Here is a 21,324-nt window from a genome sequence, read left to right as displayed (position 1 = left end):
AAATGTCCAGACTTTACCTCTGAGATGTTGTAGATGGGTCTGAAAATGGAAACGCTGCAGAGATCTCACCCTCCGTCACAAACAGAAGAAACACATCGTCCTCCTGACGTCTGCTCTGCTTGTGTTGTTGCTGATTCTGGCCGCGGTGTGTAAATGTTCCCTGCAGAGGCTCAGAAAACGCACACGTTGCAGCGTGAAATCGATCCGTGTTTCATGCTCTGCGTTGCCGAACTGAATCTCTTCTGGCCTCATTCTGTGTCTCGCAGCTCCGCGGTGAGACGCTCCGCCGTCCACAGGAGAGACGACGGAGCCTGGACTCTTCACCGGACCGGACGCTCAGACTGCTGCTCCTCCTCGTCTCGGGGGTCCTGACTCCACTTCCCCCTCCTCGTTCCTGATTCACCCCCCAGGAGCCTGACTGAAGCCCCCCCCATGGCGGTACCCGGCGCCCACGAGTTCCACTGGCAGAGCCTGGCGCGGCTGCCCAGCGGGCGGGTCTACCACACCCTGTCTGACGTGGGGGGGCAGATGTACATGCTGGGGGGCTGCGACGCGGCGGGGCGGCCCTGCCCGACGCTGGAGCTCTACTCCCCCGAGGTAAGACGTGGAGCGGGACGGCTCAGCCGGATGTTTTGGGCAGACCGTGTGACCCGGTCCGGCTGCTTCCAGGGGGACCGCTGGGTCGGCCTGCCCCCCATGCCCACCCCTCGGGCCGGCGCCGCCGTGGCGGTGCTCGGGAAGCAGATCCTGGTGGTGGGCGGCGTGGGCGAGGACCAGAGCCCCCTGAAGGTGGTGGAGATGTACAACACGGAGGAGGGCAGGTGGCGGAAGAGGAGCGCCCTGCGGGAGGCGCTGATGGGCGTCTGCATCACCGTCAAAGGTAACCAGACTGCCAGACCCACCCGAACACCCCGTCCGGAACCCACGAGCTCTGGCGTGAGATTACTGTCACATTGGTGAACAGAACATGAGGAGCTGCTGGGTGAATCTCACTTTAACATTATTTACTGTCTCGTCTCGCAAGCAGCATCCAGGAAAACAGTCATTTATCCGCAGCTCTGCAGACGTGTTCACAGCACACACGCAGGATCTCTGTCAGCCAGTGAAAACACCGCTCATTAAAACCAACAGGCCTAAAAAAGACCCAAAAATTAAAACTGACGATGTCTAATAGTTTTCATGGGCTGCATGTAGACTTTAGACGAATACAGTCTGACCAATACAGCAGATTTGAACATCCACGTTAAATATAAGCGTCCAGAATGAAGGTTGTTGTTCGAACATCCGCTCACTTGGTATGTTCCCTCCAACATAAACCCTTATGTCCACCTTCCCTCCACCAAATCAGCAAAAAACAGTTAAATGTGTTAATTAATTCCCCTAAATGTACACGTTCACTTAACGAAAAGACCAGGCTGTAAAATTCCTGTGAGAGTCTATATACCAGGATGGTCAACAGGATGGGCCACAACATATTATCCTAACAACGAGAGGACCAAATTCTGTTTTTTAAAACTTATATATAATTTGATTCATATGTGGGTAAAACCAGGGATGCACCAAAACCACGTTATTAAAAGGACAAGTACGAGTTCTAAATAAAGCCCATTAAGTCTAATTCTTACTAAATCTGGAAATCAGAAGATAATTTGCAGTCTATCTTAGTTTCGTCATCCTCAGTATTTAAGAATCTTCAAACTGCAGATGTTGCTTGTGTTCTTTGGCAAGTCTACTGCTGACATTACTGAGCGGTATCGGTATCAGTATTGGTATCGATATCGGCACATCTTTGTTAAGAACCTTCCCTCCTCTCATAACCTGTGAAACCAGTCATGTGTGAAATTTAAGGCAAATGCACCTTTAAAACACAGAAGAAAGTGTGTGAATTACCATAAACCAGAACGCATCCTTTTACTTCTGTTGTTTAAATTTGAAAATACAACCTGGAGACACGGAAACCGGTTTGATTTGATGTTGATAACCAACCGAAATATTACTTCTGAGAAACACATTTATTAATAATTAGCAGTCTGTAAAGTGTGGAGGAGATAATCAGATTATCTGCGCCCCGCTGGGAGCGTCACATCAACACCTCGGCACACTTTAATTTTCCCCGAGAGGTCAGGTGAGTTCTCCCGCCCGCTGCCAGCCGAGCGGCGCTCCGGCTCTGATTTATTCTCACATTTTGCAGTCAGCGCGAGGAGCCTTTTCTTTGGGCGGCCCACGATGAGTTTGTGTTTTAGCGGTGCATCTGTCAGTGTCTCGGCGGCGCACAGATAGATGCTGTGAACACGCAGACTTATTGGTGGTAGATGGGCTCCGGCGCGCCGCTCCCTCCGTCTCCCTGACCCGTCTTCGATCCCAGCTGTTCTTTTCTCACACTTTCATCCCCAAACTCATTCCCCGCAGCCCAAAAACACACAAACAGTCTGACAAAATAATCAATAACGCCAAATTAAAACAAATATGCTGTGTTTGCATGGATCGTCAGTCACAGAATCGACTCAAAGATGGCAGTTTTATTGACATTTATGGAATCATTACTTTCCAGATATTAGATAATGAACTTCAGGTAATGAGCTGCTCGTTCCTCCAAAATGAATATTAGGTATCCTGGAAACTTTTTCTGCCTGTTTGTTATTGGTTTGTGATGTAGATGCCCTGAAATATGTGAAGTTATACAGAAACGCTTGAGAAATGAATAAAGTTAAAAACACAATAAAAATGCAGATTTCCCCCCTGCAGCTCTCCGGCTCCTCGTTCTGATGATTAATGCTGCGTTTTCTGGTGTTTCCACACTCACTCCCACTTCCATTCTCATGCTGGAGGTGTCGGGCCGGGGAGTGTTTCTGTATTCCGCTGCTGTACTCTCTGTCCTCCGCATGTCTGTCACAGTCTCTTGCCTTGTCACGAGCAAACATCTCATCCCGCTCCGCATGTAGCCTGGCAGATTTTCAGCGCTTCGCCGGGTTCCGCCGCCGTCGATCCGGCTCCCGGCTGCGGGAAACAATGCTGGAAGTTGTGGGGAAGTTTTTCTCATCTTATCAGTGTTACTCAACTTGAGGTCAGATAACCGATGTCAACTTCTCCTTCATGTCGACGCTTTCAGTCACAGTGAAGCAACGTCACTTTTCTACAGGCTGGAATTAAATAAACTAGGGCTGTCGAAAGGTTCATTTTGTAAAGTCACGATTAATCACATCCTTCCTATAAGTACTTACACCTTGAGCATCATTTTTTAAATGGTGTTGTTTTGCATTTAAAGGCAGTTTTCAGCCCATAACGTAAAGCATCCATCAGTCCAAAACACCAGTTCTGAAGTTGAATTCAAAGTCATTGTTGGAGTTTCAGCATGGAGACTGATTTTTTACCATAGTCTTGACACCGGAATCAAAGAGACAAAGAATTTTCTTTTGGACCATGTTGGATTTTCTTTCAAAATAAAGTGCCCTGTGTACCAACTTCGTCCCTAATCGTCCCTACATTAATTAATCATGATTAATGCGATTAACTCTGACAACCCTAAAATAAATATTTACAAAATACCACATTCAGGCAACTGATGCTGCAACAAGTTGGTAATAAATCATCTATCCCCTTTTTTGAAGACCAAAACAATCTTCTCAGTGAAGCAATCTTCTCTTGTGAAGCTTGTAAATGACTCTGATGGCTGAACTGAAATCACAGGAACAGTTTGAAGAGGATGATGAACTGCATGTGATCCTCAGTCCCAAAAAGAATCAGTCAGTAAAGTGACTGTTGAGCTTCGGCAGCTTGTCTCAAGGTGTTGACAGCGAAGCTGTGACGGTTCAGCTGTAAAAACAGGTTCTGCACAACTGAAGAGTCTCTCAGCCGCAGACGCCGGAGGGCTTACAGTCTGAACATCAGCAGAGTGCTTCCTGCCACGAGGATTAATTCTTTACTCCGGCCGTAATGACCATGAGCGGTGGAGGATGGATGGATGGATGGATGGATGGATGGATGCATGGGTGATGCGTTGTCGCAGAGTTTGCTCCATCTACACGGAGACAGAGCCTGAACGTTTTCAAAAAGTTGTGTTTCCATTACAGACGGAATTGGACTGTCTTCAAAACGTTGTTTTCAACGGGTCTGAGCAAAATGAGAAGTTCCCCATTTTGACTTGACAGCGTTGTCATGGAAACAGATCCAGCCCGTATTGCTGAGATGGTCGTTGTGGTGTCCGATAGCTTCGAAAAGTTGAAATGAAGCACCTGAACCTGTCACCCTCCTGCGGCAGCAGCAGCCTCCGTTTAGCGAAAGTTGGAGATATTTAGGTTGATTAGTTGTGAATTCCTCCAGAAACAGCCGACATGTTGCCTCGTTTCTATTTTCAGCCTGGTTTTGTGAGATGACATCTCTTCTTTCTTTGAGTTTCGGATCATGAGCAGTTGGGTGAATGATAATCAACCAGTTGACGCGCTAAGTCTCAGCCGTTCAGCCGAGGAAGCTCCCACCTCCTGACCCTGACGTGTTTCTATCAGCCATGTCCGCTGAGCCTGTCTGCTCATCGTCTCCGTGTGTCTGGTCTCCAGACGGCCGCGCCCTGGCGGTGGGGGGAATGGGGGCTGACCTGCTCCCTCGTAGCGTCCTGCAGCAGTACGACCTGCGGAAGGACGTGTGGGCGCTGCTCCCTCCCATGCCGACGCCGCGCTACGACGCCAACGCTCATCTGCTGGGCAACAGGCTCTACGTGGCAGGTACTCCCCCGCAGGCCTGCCCGGCTCTTCCAGTTATTTAATATATTTCTTCATTTTGCATGTTTTGCCCCAGAAATTCCAAACGCACCGAAGCCATTGACACTCATCACGACATTCCTTCTCGATTTGAAGGCGGACGTCACTGCAAGCGTCCGGTGAAGGCCTTCGAGGCGTACGACACCGAGTCCCGCTCCTGGACCACGCTCCCCCTGATGCCCTGCAAGCGCTCGTACGGCGGCGTGATCTGGGACCCGAGCGGGAGGCTGTGCCTGCTGGGAGGACTGCGGCAGGGCGGAGGACACCACAGCTCCAAGTTCACCAAGAACGTCAACATTTTCGACACCAACCAAGGTAAAGAGGCGTCCTCCGTAGGAACCGGCGCTGACAGAAGCCTTCGTCCCACTGTGTTGAGCCACAATTAATACAGCTCTCCACACGCGCACTCCCGACACGCTGCGTGTCAGACGGCCGTTAAAACTCTCTGACCTTCATTTTAAAGTCTGAGTTTGCGAAGGTGCCAGATATGTCAGCATTAATTGCGGTGCAGAGCGGTGGAGTCGGTGGCGGAGGTACAGAAAAGGCCGCTTTCTGCCTGCTGGCGTAATTGAAGCTGAAGCAGGATGTAACCTCCTCCAGGAGATGGATTGACAAATTGTCAAGATGCTTTTGAGGCATGCATGCATAATTTCAACTCAGTGGTAGAGTGAGGCCTCACTTTCAGGGGAGATCTGAAGGAAGAAGTCAACATTTGTGACTTTATCAGAATTCCTGTGTGAAAGCTGGACTCCACTACCCTCAATAAAAAGCAACTCCTAATTCCAATTTTGAAGGAGACCTTTTGTCTCCTCCCTCCTACGCTTCATCTATTCCGATCATCCCTCCACTATCTCGAAGTAATGAAGTCACAGAAAGTCCAGAAACCCCAATGAAAACAAAAGGTCACGATTTAATTGTGTCTGTAAAGCTGAAGCTGAGGCTCTCTTAGCTTTTGTTACCACCAGTCTCAACTATATATAGAACACACGAGCAGTAACCTTTATCTTCGCTTAGTTTATTTCATCATAAACAATTAGGAGAATGGAAGGGGAAAAAAAACTCAGATGCTGGAAGGAAAAAAAAAACATGGGAGATAAAATGTTAGCGAGGAGTCTGTTCACAAACAGGAGATTAAACTAAACTCTTCAACCAAGCTGTGTCAACCCACCCAGTGTGTGTGTGTGTGTGTGTGTGTGTGTGTGTGTGTGTGAGAGAGAGAGTCACCATGGCTCCGTCTGCAGGCGCTTCAACCGCCTCGGTGGCAATAACGAGAAAACCAAGCAAACTGAAATCACAGCTGTCCTCTAAGACGCTTCCACAGCGCAGCAGCAGAACCAAGTCGAGCCGCTGACGGGGAACCAGACTGGACGCCGCTCCAGTCAGTCAGTGTGCAACCTGGGAGGGATTTGAGAGCCGGCTCTTTAATTTGAAGGCCGATCGCACGCTAAGGACTGCACGGTCCAATGGGCAAACAGGAGACGTGCGAGGGATCAGCTCAGGACAGCCGCCGGGTCGGCAAGGAGGGAAAGACCAGGAGTCACTGAAGAGAAGAGTTTCAGGCAGACTCACTCTGAAAAGTACCTCTAAGCTCAGTCACTAAGGTTTTCCTGAAGTAGTTTCCATCGTCTGATGCAGGATTTTATTATATTTTATGGATTCATGGAGTTTCGCACTCCAGCGGTCTCAACAGGCTTCAGTTTCACCAGTTTATGTCACACAGACAAGAACGGCGGCACTCATCAAGATAAGCCAGGTTTATTTCTACAGCACCGTTCACACATAAATCAGCTCAAAATAAATCAGTTAAATAAAGACAGAGTGACTAAGGTAAAGTTTTTATTGAGATAAAGGTAATAAGCTCAGTAAAATCTTCTGTCCTACAGCCATAAAAAAAAAAAAGGAAGTGAGTCTGTCAGCAGAAGTTCGTTCCACAGGTGAGGAGCGTCTGGACTCAAAGCTGCTTCACCTTGTTTCAGTTTCGCTGAACTTTTGGTGCTCGAAGTCACTGAAAGCACAGCTTTTTGAAATCACTCGGGCTACATGGTCTGTGGGCAGAAACGAGACTTTCTGTGTAGAAAACACAAACGCTGCTAACAGAAAGTTGGCTGCAGTCTGGACAGAAAGATTTAGAAGAATCCTGGTATGTTTACTTTCTTCAAATAAGCCATCAGCTGCAGGTGAACGGAGATCAAATTCCATGTTTGGCTCTGCGTCGGTTCAGTCCTGCTCCAGCTGAGCAGTAATGGACCAACCAGACAGTGGGACGTCGAAAAAGTGTCCTTAACATGACTGTTGGTTTTATCTGTAGGATAAATCTATAAATCAGAAGAAGAGGAAATGCTCTGCTGAAGCAAACAGACCAAACACACACACACACACACACATATATATATATATATATATATATGTATATATATATACATAAAAGATTGAAGCCATCGTTGGTACTGTAATCATCCTGATTGCGTGGTTAATGGATGGTTAATGGATTCATTTAGAGTGACGTCCAACCTTTACGACCAAAACGTTTCTGATTGAAATCGGCTCGGCTTTCAGCAGAGACGCTGCTGTTTCTTCAGCTCCCCGTCTCTTTTTTAGTGGTTTTTATTATATTCTTCTGAGCTGCTGCCTGTCGTCGGTCCTGCTGCCTTTTCTGAATTTCCACCGCCGCTCTGCTGCTTCTCATTTTTCTGCAGCACTGACGTTGTGACAGATCGGCTCCTGCATTGTTGTTTCAGTTTCAACCAAATTCAGGTTTATTTTCTGTTGCGCTTGGATATTTTTGAAAACTTCCTCCAACCCCACGTTGTGGTGGGCTCAGCGATCCCTCAGCGGTCCCGTCCCTCCACGGTGATGATGGAAACAGGCCTGAGACGCCAAACCTTCACTTCAATACTCCTGCTTGTGACTGATGTTAATTCATCCATTAAACAATCTAGTCTAATGTGTTTATGCCGTCCTGAGAAATGCTGAAAATGAGGGATGTTCTGATAGGATTGCTGGATACTGGATCCGGGTCAATATTTGCAATTTTTGATCGATTGGGTATCTGCAAATCCAGCTGATCGCCTCACCGTTCTTCTTTGGGTCAGCTGCCGTTCACTGAGCCCTTTTTACAGATTCCAGCCCGAAGCAAAGTGCTGGCTCAAGAACGTATCGGTGATCAGTGTCATTGGGACATCCCAACCAAAAATACTGCAGGAACAGCTGCAAGTGGTCAGATGTTCATCAAACAGAGCAAAGCAGGTGTGTTTGCTGGATGTTCACAATTATCTGCTTCCTTGAGGTCTGACATTATTCATCCTTTAAAGGACCTGTCTGTTCAGGGCGCAAGTCCCAGACCGAAAATCATTATTTTACTTTGTGGTATTTTCCCCCTTCACTGATGGCATCAATCTTCATTTTGCCGGCGCTGTCATACAAAGCAGTCATTAACGTCGGCCTCGCCGCGGGCGCACACTCCCTCATCCCTCTCTGGATTCTGTTCACACCCTGCGTCCCACAACGCCGCCAGATGACTTATCCCTCCGCCCGACCAAGGCGCCCCAGAGTAACAGGTGAACAAATTGAGGAGGGACCGGAAGGAGAGCAGGCAGAGGAAAAATCAATAAGTCATTTTCGACAGCTGGATCGGCGGTCACACTGTGGCGTCGGTCGAATGAAAGCTAAATAAAGCAGAACATGGGAGGGATAATGTTAATGTATGGTAATGGAGACAAAGTTTGCCTTCTGTGTGAGAGATGGGGGGAATAAAGAGGGGAAGAAAACGCCCGCCCACACACACACACACACACACACACACACACACACACACACACACACGGGGAAGGCAGCCGTACCCCGTTTCTCCAATCTAATTTTGGTGGAGATGAGATGGAAGATGAGCTGCTGAGGGAGGGCTAAGGATGAGGAGCGCTTTAAATTACAAGATCCAGAAACAGATTGCTTTATTATCCATCTGCAGCAATATCGCTCCACACATACAGGCCGTCACGCAATCTGCTGTCACACTGCGATATTCCATCACGCTTCCATCCCATATCAGCGGCATTAGGACGCACGGCTGTTAGCCCGGCAAGCTGCAACAAGTACAGCCCACAGCACAAAGAGAGCAGAATCACCACAGAATAACAGCATGGAGCATTATCGTCAGTCCACACACAACATTACTTCCATTTTTTAGTGGTTTCTTTTCCCGAAGCTCGAATTTCTTATTTACAATATGAGGATGTTCACAACTGCTATATTGTTTGGCAGACACAAAGGCTGCGTCGCTATCTCAAAATCTGGAAAACATCAACATTTATGGGAACAACACATTCCACTGAGGAGCTGCAGAACGCCATCCTAAATGGAGAATGTAAAGTGTTCGTCTACCCAGAGAACGTCCTGCCTCTATATGAACAGCGACTGGGTGAGAAATACGTTTATCCTGTCTTCACAAAGTGGCGTCTGCGACCGCTGAACCAGATTCCACCTGCTGAAGTTACAGAACAGCTACAGTCCGATTGATTCCAGTCGTCTTGGACGACGCCTGTTTACCATCTTGTTGTTTTGTAAAAAATTGTGTAAAAATTCACAGAACATGAAGCCGCAGACGATGCACTGACGGGACGGTCTCAGCCGACCAGGGTCCGTCGGTGTAAAGTTCACTTCTTCCGTCTGGTTTTTTCTTCCTCTCCCATTACAAAGAAATGTCAGTTTAGATGAAATAGATAGAAGACAGATTTTTGATGGTCAAAATGTCATTAAATGCATAAATACTGTAGTTTGCTCGTCATGAAACAAATACAAGTAATTCAGTGAATATCTTCAGAACCAACGAGACAACACTGGATTAGGAATAGACAGATGAGACAATCATCGTGCAGGTAGCATTGATGCTAATTCCACTGCTTTCTCACTCCCCCTCCCTGTGTGCATCAGGCTGCCGGTCTTCAACCAGTCTGGTTTGTCCATTGCGGGGAAACTGTTCCCTCTGTAGATGCAGTATATGTAACTAAAAGAGCATTTCTCAGTTTTAGGAGCTCCACAGACACATAAAACCACGATTTTACACCTTATGTCTCATTTCTGCCACCAGATTTTGGTCAACCCTTCTCAATGGAGCTCACTTCATTCTGGACACATTCACATCCACTACCGACAGTAGTGCTTAAGAGCTATAACTTGTTAAAAGTTGCAGTGACCACCACTGGACCTTGTTAGGGATTATTGGGATTGCCACTTTTGTGTGTGTAATTGGATTTCTTTTGTAATTGTGTTGGTATCATCTACCAAAATAGGAAAACTTCAAGAAGCAGAAAGCGGTGAGTGTAAATTGTCTCTGAGTGGAAAGCTGTGATGCTCTGATGAGCGCAAGTTGATGCCTATTTACCATTTCTAAACCAGTGTGTTTTTTTCCCTAACAAACCCCCAACTAGTATAATGAATTCTGCTGCTTTCTGCCTCTAACAAAGCAAGTCTTTCATCAGTCCCGCTGAAGCACACACAGCTCAGGCAACTCTAACAATAACCACAAATGATGCTGTCCCCCCGAGGCCAACTTGTAACAAACGAATTCCCACGTTGTACATTTGATTTATGTCCTGCTGGAGACGCTGAAAACGGGGCTGAAATAGAAGAAAAGCCAGCGGAGCGCGGCAGCAGCCCTCCGCCTCCTCCTCGCCAATATGCAATGATTAGAAATGCCACGAGATCATAGGGAGAGGCGTTCCGTCCACTAGGATCATCCCTGCGGTCAGCGGCGTCTACGGTTTCACAAGTGACAGACTCAATCCGTCAACGAGCAGAAGCCAATCAGCTGCCGTTTCTAGTTTTAATCACACGGGACGATTACAGAGGAGAGCCGCGGACGAAATTACCACCACACAGACTACAAAGGCCGGTCTTCAGAGAGTCGCCTCATCTCCTTGATTCCATTGTCCCATCCTCGCTCGCTCTCTCTCTCTCTTTCTCTCTCTCTCTCTCTCTCTTTCCATCTCTTTATTCTTGTCAGAATGTCTCCCACCAGAGTGGAATAATGTCTGCTGGTGTTTTCCCTGCGTCCTACAAAGAAAGTGTTGGCATGAAGACTTGTGTAATCCCTCCAAAGCAAACAGAAGTCAGGCCTGCAGTAGCGTCTCTGTCTCACAGGATTGGACCATAAGTCTTCAGCGTGCTGTGTTGACACAACTGTAATTCAAAGAAGAAAATCTGCCCTGGAACACTGTAACCGCAGCCTTTCTTTTGAAAGCCATTACTGTCTGTTTTCTCCAGAGACGGATGCTTGTTTTCTGTGCCTCATTTACAGACCAGTGTTTCAAGTGAAAACACATCCTTCTTTGTTTCAGAGAGGTTTCGAGTTTCCGTGGCCACGTTTCAAAAACGATGTCCGTTTAAACGCAGAACGCAGAAACGCTCAGGATGATGTAATTTTTCTGTAGGTGCACTAGGAGGTGCTGTTGGGTGTTTTTGTAATGAAACACACACGTTGGAAGAAATAGATTAGAAGTATCTAGTCAATCCTAATGTAGTCTTGAATTTGAGGGCTATTGTAAGTTGGAGATCATGTGATTCGACTCTTCATTACGTACTGTGCTGCCTAACCACAGTATGCCAGAAATGAAGTTTTTCGCATGTAAGTGAATAAATTAAGGTTGAAAGTGACTGACTGTGACCAATCTGAACATGTTGAGCAGTCTGTTAACTGTATTCTACATGCTTTGTAGAGAAAAGGAAGGCAGCTCTTGGTCACACACTGCTGCAGCATGCAGGAACACTCGCCATCTGGCGTCTGATTTCAAACAGGAACAGGAAACTTTCATCGTGTGTGGCAATGGTGGTCGGAGCCAGTGAAACTTCTTGACAATACTCTGACTCTGTCTCCATGGAAAGCGTTAAAAACTCAAATTTTCTGAAGTGCTGCTACAGCTCATGTGCAACGATTTGTGACACTGTGTTCAAATCTTTGTTACAGAAAAAAATGTGATTTCATAGTGTGTAAGATGAAATATCGATGGTCAGAAAACCTGCGTAAGTTGCAGTGCTGGAGGGTTTTTCTCATTTCTACTGGTTGGTACCTTCCTACAGTGGGCCACTGAGGATCAGGTGAAGGGTCGTCGGTACCCAATGCTTAATGATGCATTGTTTGGGCAAAGGCTGAGGATGAAAGTGTCAGCTTCCTGTGACTGCGACTCGCTTTCAGCAGACTGATCACTGAGCCCGTTCTGACCTCTGCCCACTAACAACAGCACCTACAACGGGAAAGTGAAGGACGTTTCCTCCTCCCAGCACGGCGCTCTGCAGGAGACACCGAACCGTCCTCATGACAGCGTTCAGTTTGGAAACCCCGGGTTCTGGAACACATGTCAAGGTTACTCTGATCTGGACAGTGAGTTTGAATGTGGCTGTTTGAGGGAAGCCGAGTGGACGGCCAGCTGTGATCTCTCTAACTTGACCAGGCAGGAAAAGGAAGCCGCTCGTCGTTACACACTGCCGCGGCATGCAGCAACACTCGCCATCTGGCTTCTGATCGCTTTTTCGTTCTGTCCACTTCTTCTCTTTGTTTCACTTGACCTTGTTGTTCCCACTTCTTGCTTAAGAAAAGATTGAGAATAAATTAGACAGAGGAGGAGAAAGCGAGAAAAACGAGAAGACAGTAAGAACGAGGTGGCGAGGAGGCAAAGTCGGAGGACAGGGAAAACAAGTATGAAGGAGATAAAAGCAAAACAGACAAGATGGGAAAAGATAAAGAGCAGGATTCTCTTTTCCTTTCTCTCTTTCTAATTCTGTCGCGCTCTCCCTCGCTCCCTAATGAAGTTATCTTTCTTCCTCTGTCACGATTCTCTCCTGTCTGGGTTCCCTTCAGATAAACAGCGCTTGGCAGCAACAAAGTCTGAACGGGAGGAAGAAAACTTCGGCAGAATCTTCAGGGGAAAGAGAAACATTGATTTGATGGCGGTGTTTTCATTTCTGTCACTATCAAGTAGACTCTCTTTATCACCCGGAGAACCTCAGCTGTCACCTTTACTTTAACCTCATTTGACAGGTTGGTAGAAAAACGCTGTCAGTCCTAAGTGTTGAGTAAGTAAGAAGATTAAATGAAAATGGTGAAGTTCTCCACACCTGTGGCTCCACTGATTACTTTGAAAGTCGTTCTCAGTGTTGAGGGCTTAAAGCTGCCCGTGGCCACGTTGATGGCTGATAAGAATTATCTCTCTCTCAGAGTCAGAGCCTTTGTTGAGTTCTCAGCCGTGTGGCCTCAGCTTTGACAGGCGCTGTATCGGAGGTGAGAAACTGTCAAGGCCTGAAGACGTGGTGGGAGACCGGTCACTCCTTCGACTGTAAAGCCAAACGAAGGGACTTCGCTTTTTGAGAAGGTTGAAAAATATGCTAAACATCTTCTACTTAGAAATCACTGAATACCTGGACCGCAAAGCCAGAACACCAGGCAGTCTGGAACTCCACAGCAGGGGCAGGGACCCCCAACGCAATGATGGACTGGCTGATCACTAAAGAAGCACAAAGATGAAGCATTTACTCAGCAGCCTTTGCAAGTGAAAACACAGAACTTTGTGCTGTGGGTGCAGATGCACTGATACCGATAATATCAGGTCTGATACTGCAGAGAGTATCCAGAAAACGCCCCCTGATAAACCTCGAGAGCATAGTGTGACATAATCTATCAGCAACGCCAGCAGCAGGCAGACAAACGATAACAAGTAACGCCTGCAGTTTGCAGATTCTTTAATATTAATGAGGATCACAAAAGAAGACAGACTGTAAACTATGTAAAAATATAGTTGGTACAACACCAGCAACTGAATCGTCTGAGACATTTGGGCCAGCAGAATTAGTCTGGTGTTTGTTAGTTTAGCTGCTCAGCAGGAAACTCCAAGCTGTGCTACATGATCAACATGATGAAACCATGACTGATTCACTCATTAACACCGAGCTCCGTCCCTCGGACTACTGTCTACAGTACTCACAGAGCAGTATGGAGGTTTGTGAAGCACTGAGACACAAAGGCTGTTGGAGGAAGTCTGCCACAGCGCAAAGAATTCACGTATTGTTTGTGTATGGACAAACTCTAAGGCAGGTCGTAAGTACTTCTGATTGTCCTTTAAGAAAGTGCTATCAGAGCATTCCTAGTTCTGAGTTTCTGTTCACATGAAAATGATGGAGCAACTAAAACACGACATTTTGAAAGCGACTCCCAGTGTAGAACTCTTTGAAAACGCTTCATCTGTACGCAGTGGCGGACCGTGCATTTCACATTAAGGCCTTCAGAACAGATCCGCCTGAACCAATCCACCTCTCAATAACTATTTTGTCTACAAAAAAAAAATCTTATTATGCAGATATGCACATAAAGAGTTGTTGCACAGCAGATAGATACTTGTGCAGCCAGAATAAATGCCTTTGCTGAAGAGCACAAGTCTCCTACTACATCTGTGCACATACAATGAGCATCAACAACTTAATAAAACAGCAATATTATTTAGGAAAAGGGGAACATTTTACTCACCAAAATCCCGATTATTTGAAAACAAAATCCATCCTCCTTTCCTTCCTCAAAAAGAGTTCAACTGCTCTGTCATATAGATTATCCGTGAGTTTCAGTTCCATAAAGTCAGGGCTGAAAGTCCAGCTGCCCTGTGGGATTTCTGGCTTAAGTTTTATTTCTCTTCAGGGCTTCTTTTTCTTCTTTGGAATAATTGAGGTAGGCGACCAACAACTTAGGTACATACCGCCCCCTACTGTATCTCTTGGTGAATGTAAATCAGAGGGCCTGGATCTGCTGTTGTTAGAAGCTAGAAGGCGCTGAGTCGCCAACTCGAAATCTGATTGGTTGAAGCAACTGTCTGTTTGACGCTTCACTTTACTTCACTGCGCCATCAGGAACGGACAGTGAAGGCCTCAGGCAGATTTCTTTGACCCTAGCAACAGATGATGCCTGAAATCTGATTGGTTAAATGATTTAATATGAAAAAAACATGTCTGGAAGCAGCGCGACCACGGGAAACTATGAAAGGAACTGGAACATACCGTTTGGAATCATTTATTAATTATTTATGGACAAAATATAATTTACATCAGTCTGTAATTCAGATAATTTTTAGGCCAGCAGAGAAGGCTTTGCAGGCCCTGACGGCCCACCACTGGCTTTATGTAAATAAGGCAAATTCAACTTTCTGAAAATGCTCAGGCATATGGATGGGATTGGTTTGATCATACTCACGACGGACGACTGATTTGCACGTCAGACCCACTCCGGGCCTCCACCAGAATTTCCTCTGACTTTGTCCTGAGTATTCATCGTTCATCATTTCTTGGGTTCTACCGCTTGTGCTCAAGCAGCACCTTTCTGATGCGGCGGTCCAAACTGCTGCTGTGAATGTGCACCAGCTGTGGTGAATAGTTCTTCTGCTCATGGTCTGTAGATTTACAGTAAGATCAATGTTTTCCTCCAGAGTGTCATGACTCCCAGTCCAGATTCTTATGGTTCTGGTCCATTGTCTCCTGTACTTGGTAGTTTTAGAGTTGACAGTCACCAAACAAAAATGCAAAAATGATGCATTTTCACTTGAAGCATCATCGTGTAAACGGGGCCTTTGTGTTAAAATCCACTCAGACTATGGATACTGGTTGGGCAAAGAAAGCAGAAAAATAACAGATGACAAAAAATATGTGCATCCTCACAGAATAAGGACTTTAATCTGGTTGTGCCTGACTGGATCTACTCCAACCTAAAACGCTTGTTTCACATCGCAGACAAACATACTGGAGGCGTGTCAGATAACAGCAATTAACACATGACACGCTTGAGAAACCAGCAATGCATGGAACTGATGGAACTCTGGGAGCTGGCTCACCGATGCTGAGTGATTGTCAGAAAACAAACTTTTCCTGCTGACGGCTGGACCAAGGTCACACCTCCAGCTCCGCTGAGGTGAAGCATCAGTGCTGTGCACAAACAGGCAATCTCGCTCATATTTACAATACAGTCTGCAACCTCTCTGAGATTCATGAGATGATTCTATCATTTATGATTCATGATACAAATATTTCAGAAGATTTCAGAATTTATGTACCGACAGGCTCCAAACAGCTGTATCCTCACAATATGTCTTCATAATAGTGGTTTGACCTTGGCGTCCTGTCGCCACTTGTCTGGCTTCACTTGGTATTTGTTGTAACCTATGTCTGTCCTTGCCTGCTCTGTGTGTGTGTGTGTGTGTGTGTGTGTGTGTGTGTGTGTGTGTGTGTGTGTGTGTTATAGTGCACATGGCTACAGCTGCCTTGTGGGCGACCTGTGTGTTCAGGTCACACTCTGAACACTCAGCAGTGTCCCGTCCCGTCGGGCTGAAGGTGGACGGCGCCGCCGCCTCACTTCGCCTCCGCTGCTTTATTAGCTCGTTCAAACAGAAGCACACAGGTTTGCTCACGCCAGCTGTCATCAGTCATCCTCCTCTTCCTCCTCCTCCTCCCCCTCCTTCTTCTTCAGGCGTCTGGCTGAAGTCGGAGGAGACGGTGGCGATGAAAACAAAGAGAGCTGACTTCGCCGCCGCCTTCCTGCGCGGCCGCATGGTGGTCGCCGGGGGACTCGGTAAGACGAACCGCAAGCTCATTTCTGCTGCGCAGCGCCAGGAATCTCAAGTATAGTGAGACCTGAGGGCACGATCAAAGGCTTTATTATGTGTGTGTGTGTGTGTGTGTGTGTGTGTGTGTGTGTGTGCAGGTCACGAGCCCTCGGCTCTGGACACGGTGGAGGCTTTTCACCCTCAGAGGAAGAAGTGGGAGAAGCTGGCTCCTATGACCTTCCCCAGATGCTCCGCCTCCTCCATTATCATCAGAGATCGCCTCCTGGTGGTGGGAGGAGTCAACCAGGTAGACCTGAGCTGGCTCTAGCTGAACAGGTTTCACCAACACACTCTCCACGGCGCAGGCCCCGTTCACAAAGCAGCCATTTCCAGTCACAGCGCAAACATCTGGTTGTGTTTTTAGGGGGTCTGTTTACTGGACAACAATCCTCTGAGCCAATGAAAACGCAAGTTTTTGAAAGTGCCCCCCAAGGTGAAACCCTTCAAAATACAGCCAAATTGAGGAAAATACAACTTTTTTTTGCAAATTGCTCTCCATGATTATGCCGGAAACACAGCTACTGCCGTAATCTGCAGTTTTTCTGCACATGAACAGCAACATAGACAAGAATTTAAAAAAATGGCGGTCTCCAGAAGGAGGTTTGACCTTCGAAGTCAGGAACATGTCGGGTCATTCATTCAAAGCATGTGAGAGCAGGTCCAATGCGGTGGAGCAACTGTTTCTACGGCAGCAGTAATGACAGCCAGATTCAGATTACTGAGATCATCTACAACCGTCAAGTTAACGATATTTCAGATGAGTTCATCCAGAAGTAAAATGTTTTACTGATGTGACCAGGTCGGTCCTCAACCTGACATCCTCTGAACATCACTGTGTCTTGGATCACAGTGGGCATCAGTTGATAATTGTTTGGTATGAGGATGATGAGATTCCTGAAAAAGAAACGATTAAGAGCAAATTCCTTGTGACTTCTGAGTGGAAGCTCAATATGGTGGTTTTTAGGGCAAAGCCAAACAAACCAGACTTGTGTTCTGTGTTTCATCCTTAAATTGGAAAAGTCAAACATCGAAACACAGATGCATATCAACGACGTGCAGTGTAGCTGAACACACATCATGGCTTTTTTTTTTCAGTATTGCTAAACAGAGATGAGCTCAGCAATGTGATCGATTCTTGTGAAACCAATCAAAAAATGTGTGCGTTCACGACTGAAAAATAAAATGTAAATCTCTTCACTGCCTGGAGGGATGCACACTGGCATCTCTCTGCTGGGTGTTAGGGGTTCAAGTGCTGCCATCTGGTGCTCAAAAGCAACAATTACCACAGAAAAGACGAGAACAAAAGAAAAAAACACATTTGTTCTGTGCTTATTGCTAAATTGGGCTCATGCTTCATCCAAAAGTGAAAGAGCACTTTGCAAAGGTCAGAGCAGCCCCAGAGATTTAAGTTCTTAAATGACTTTTACCATGGTCCCAGACTGCAATCAGTCAGTTCAGGGAAGTTTCCTCAGGCCAGGAGGGGCTGGAGCCTTACTGAAGGTGATGAACAGGGTTTGAGAGATCGGCTGGCCGACCTCCCCGGTGGTCATCGACCTGGAATATTGGGGTCAAGCAGCCAAGGCTCTCGTCTTTGTGGGGTGCCGGGTGCCGGGTTTACCCCCCAGTGACAAACATCATGACGCAACCTGAGTGACATCCAGACCAACAAGACTCTTCAAGACACTGCTCAGAAGATTTGGTTTGCATTTTGGATTCTCTTCTTCAGTAACTCAACTCTTGCATCTATTTTTAGTAGATCAGGCCCTGCGACTTCTTCAGTGTTCAGCTGAGTTGAGCTTGTTGACCAAAAAGCAGATGGAAACAGAACAAGATGTTTCCCGAGTTCTTGCTCTAATGAGGAATAGGAACCTTTCAGTGAGGTGGAGGACCAGCGCTGGGGCCTGCTGGAGCTTCAGGTGAGATTACTACAAATGCAAACAGCCTGGAAGCCGAAACTCCAAGTAGGTTTAACAGGCTGAGGAGGAGTGGTGCACTCCTCTCCTCTGCAGACATATTTAAGGAGTCATCCAAAAAAAGAAGTAAAAAAAAAAAAAAAAACACCTTTTCTTCAAAAGTCAGCCTGAAAAGCTTTAAATTAATCACGAGCCTGAAGCAATTTGGAAACAATGTGTGTCAACCGCACAAAGTTAAAATAGAACTTCTGGTAATGAGCTTTGTAATGAAGGGGGAAAGGCACGCAGATCCTGGAAAAGCCCTCCAGTCGTTCAGAACGACGCAGGATCAGTCCTGCTCTGGGCCGACGGTGCAGCCAGAGGCACGGGGAACGTTTCTCTGGTGGAGGGAAGAGCAGATGGAATTATGGGAGAACACATCACAGCACCTGTGGAGAAGCTCAAGTTAACTAGAGATAAAACCTTAACACACTAATTACTAATACCAGCAGTTCTTCTGCTCATGCTTATCTGGACAGCAGCAACAACAACGTTACTATTACAACAACACATCCTCAGCAGGGTGTCCCTGTGGTAACTTTGCTGATCTGCTGCTTACAACCTCAAAAAACTGAAATATGGAGAGGTTACGTCCTGTAAAGCGAGGCCAGGAAACTGTCTGCGTGCTGATGAGGCTCAGATCTATTTATGACTCAGGCCCACTTCTCAGTTCTCACAGCACTATCAATCTAACTGTCCACAGGAGTGCCAAACATAAAGCCTATGGAACAAAACCGTCCGCGAAAGGCTGCCTTCCAGTCACATGCTGTTAAATTAGCCTCAAAGCCATGCTGTCAGGGGGAGTTTGTGAAAACATGCATAATGCAACAGCTGTAGAAGTTTCACTGTTTCCCCGAGACATGTCACTGCATTTTGCACCACAAGGTGTAAAATTCAGAAAGTATCATTAAAATTAAAATTGATGGTAGTAATTGTTCAGTTTTGTCAAAATGTTGACATTTTCATCACGCACACTCAGCACCACGACAGAGAAAAACTTTAAAGCTTAAATTTAATGGAAATTATGTCACTTTTTACCAGTTCAGACCACTCAGGGTGAACCTGGGCAGAATGTGGCTCCTCAACTAAAATGTGCTGGACATAAATACAAACCGATCTGAAACCTGAGTCTGTAGGGAAATATGTCAAACCTATTAGAAATATTTTGGCCTCTTTCAGGTTCCCAGCTCGGCTCACGAGATCCTCTACGTCAAAGAGGAGGAGTATCTGTAGCCGGAGCGACCGACGGCGAGACCAACGCAGCACAGCAGCGCTCCCTCCTCTGTCGACAGACCCTCCATCAGACTGCTGCAACCTCTGGGACGGAGACAGACGGAGGAAGCCCGGATAACACTGCCCCCTGCTGGGCTCCCCTGGCAACGACACACACATGTTAGCACACATATGCACAGTGAAGGAGCTGGCTCTTTCCTCTTGGTCGCTCCTTGAAGCCTTGTATGGAACACTTCTGTGTTTTTAGAGAACACTGGGAGGAGGAACATGCTTGTAGCTACCATGTCCAGTAACACAGACAGAAAACAACAGAAAGACGTGTTTTCTTGCGTATATGCAGTCTGTCTTTAGTTTTGTGCTCATTAATGTCATTTTGTATAATACGTCCATATGAGATTACAACTGAGCCCAACAACACAACTGCATGGTTTTTTAAGGTATTTGAAGTCAACAGCAAAAAAAACTAAATCAAATGAAACCATTTCATGATTTAATCATGTCTGAATTTGCACTAAAGCCGCTCTGAGTGTATCGAGGTTTAGCGTCCATCTCTCCTGCTGTTGTATGTTGTACAGTGCTTGGATGTCACTCTCCCGGGCTGTAACGGTGCATGTTTTGTGAGTGTGGTTGTAGACATGACAGCACGTACTGTAGCTGAGAAAGGAAAGGCGTTGTAGCTGGGGTTGTACCCGGATGGACTCGCAGGCTCACTGTATTCATGCAGCAATACGCTCTCTGCTTTTCCCGGTTTTCTTTCGTGCAACATGTGCTGTGCAGTGATATTTCACTCAGGTTGTGACGTTACAAATAGGTTTTTGTGACTCCGTAGATATCCTGCTAACTGGTGTTATGTCTGCAACTTCTGTTCTTCAACTGCTGTTTTAAGGTTGACATTCTTTAACCATCGTACTGAGACATGTTATGCAGTTTTGTTCTTATGATTTCAGGACACGATTGTGATCCATTGGAGTGCTGCTCATCACCTGAAGTTGAGGTGGTGAGCGGTCGTTTTCTGCTAAATAAACTCAACATCTGGCCTGTGTTGCAATTTTTTCCCCTCAAAATGGCCGCGGTGAGACACACAAGGCACACATCTTCAGACGACAGCAGCCAGCCTGAAAACCAACGCCCCACTTTCCCTTTTATCATATAACCAACCAGTCATTCCAAGGCGCTTCCACACAGATAAACAAACATACGCTGTACTCAATAGGACCACGTTTAGGAAAAAAACTGGATGGTCCGATGTTCTGGCCCTGGTGCCTCCATCCGCTGCTCTTCCTGCAGGTATTCGCCGGGCGGAGCTGCAATCATCCAACTGGCTCCACCAGGGAGGAGCTGAGCCGGAGCTCTCTCTGCTGCTCTGCCTCATTAGTATGATTTTCTTTAATAATCTTTTGGCATTTAAACAGTAAAACACAACATGCTTTTTAATAAACAGCGGTCAGACATTTTTTACTGCATGATTAAATTGATCTATAGCAACTGAATAATCGATGAAACATTAATGGATGACAAAAAATAAGCAGAGGAAGTTTAAATACCATTGATTTCTTTATTAAAAACTGAAATAGATGACACATGATGAATAAGAAAATCAAAGCAAGCAGCTGACATGAATATACACTTAGGAAGCCTGACTGGGGGTTTTCCCTTCAGCACACATTAGTCCACTGGTCCGGAAAAAACTCTGACAAGGAATTCTACATCCTTTCTGCGATAACTGTTCTGAACAGCACAAAACAGGCTGCACTGTCCTCA

At 46.4% G+C, this 21,324-nt stretch overlaps 1 protein-coding gene across 1 annotated transcript; it reads left to right on the top strand.

Annotated features, from left to right (window-relative positions):
- The first annotated feature begins 432 nt into the window (after positions 1-432).
- klhdc8a (kelch domain containing 8A) lies at positions 433-19,619 on the top strand. The gene is made up of 7 exons (XM_030091818.1): positions 433-597; positions 670-882; positions 4,556-4,718; positions 4,851-5,069; positions 16,243-16,344; positions 16,477-16,625; positions 19,510-19,619. The coding sequence occupies exons 1-7, from the start codon at positions 433-435 to the stop codon at positions 19,561-19,563; spliced, it is 1,065 nt and encodes a 354-aa protein (XP_029947678.1). The 3' UTR covers positions 19,564-19,619.
- Positions 19,620-21,324: the final 1,705 nt, after the last annotated feature.

This window comes from Salarias fasciatus, chromosome 5 (genome assembly GCF_902148845.1).
Source record: "Salarias fasciatus chromosome 5, fSalaFa1.1, whole genome shotgun sequence".
Taxonomy (NCBI): Eukaryota; Metazoa; Chordata; class Actinopteri; order Blenniiformes; family Blenniidae; genus Salarias; species Salarias fasciatus.
The sequence above is the reverse complement of the archived record's forward strand: the minus strand, read 5'-3'. Positions and strand labels throughout refer to the sequence as shown.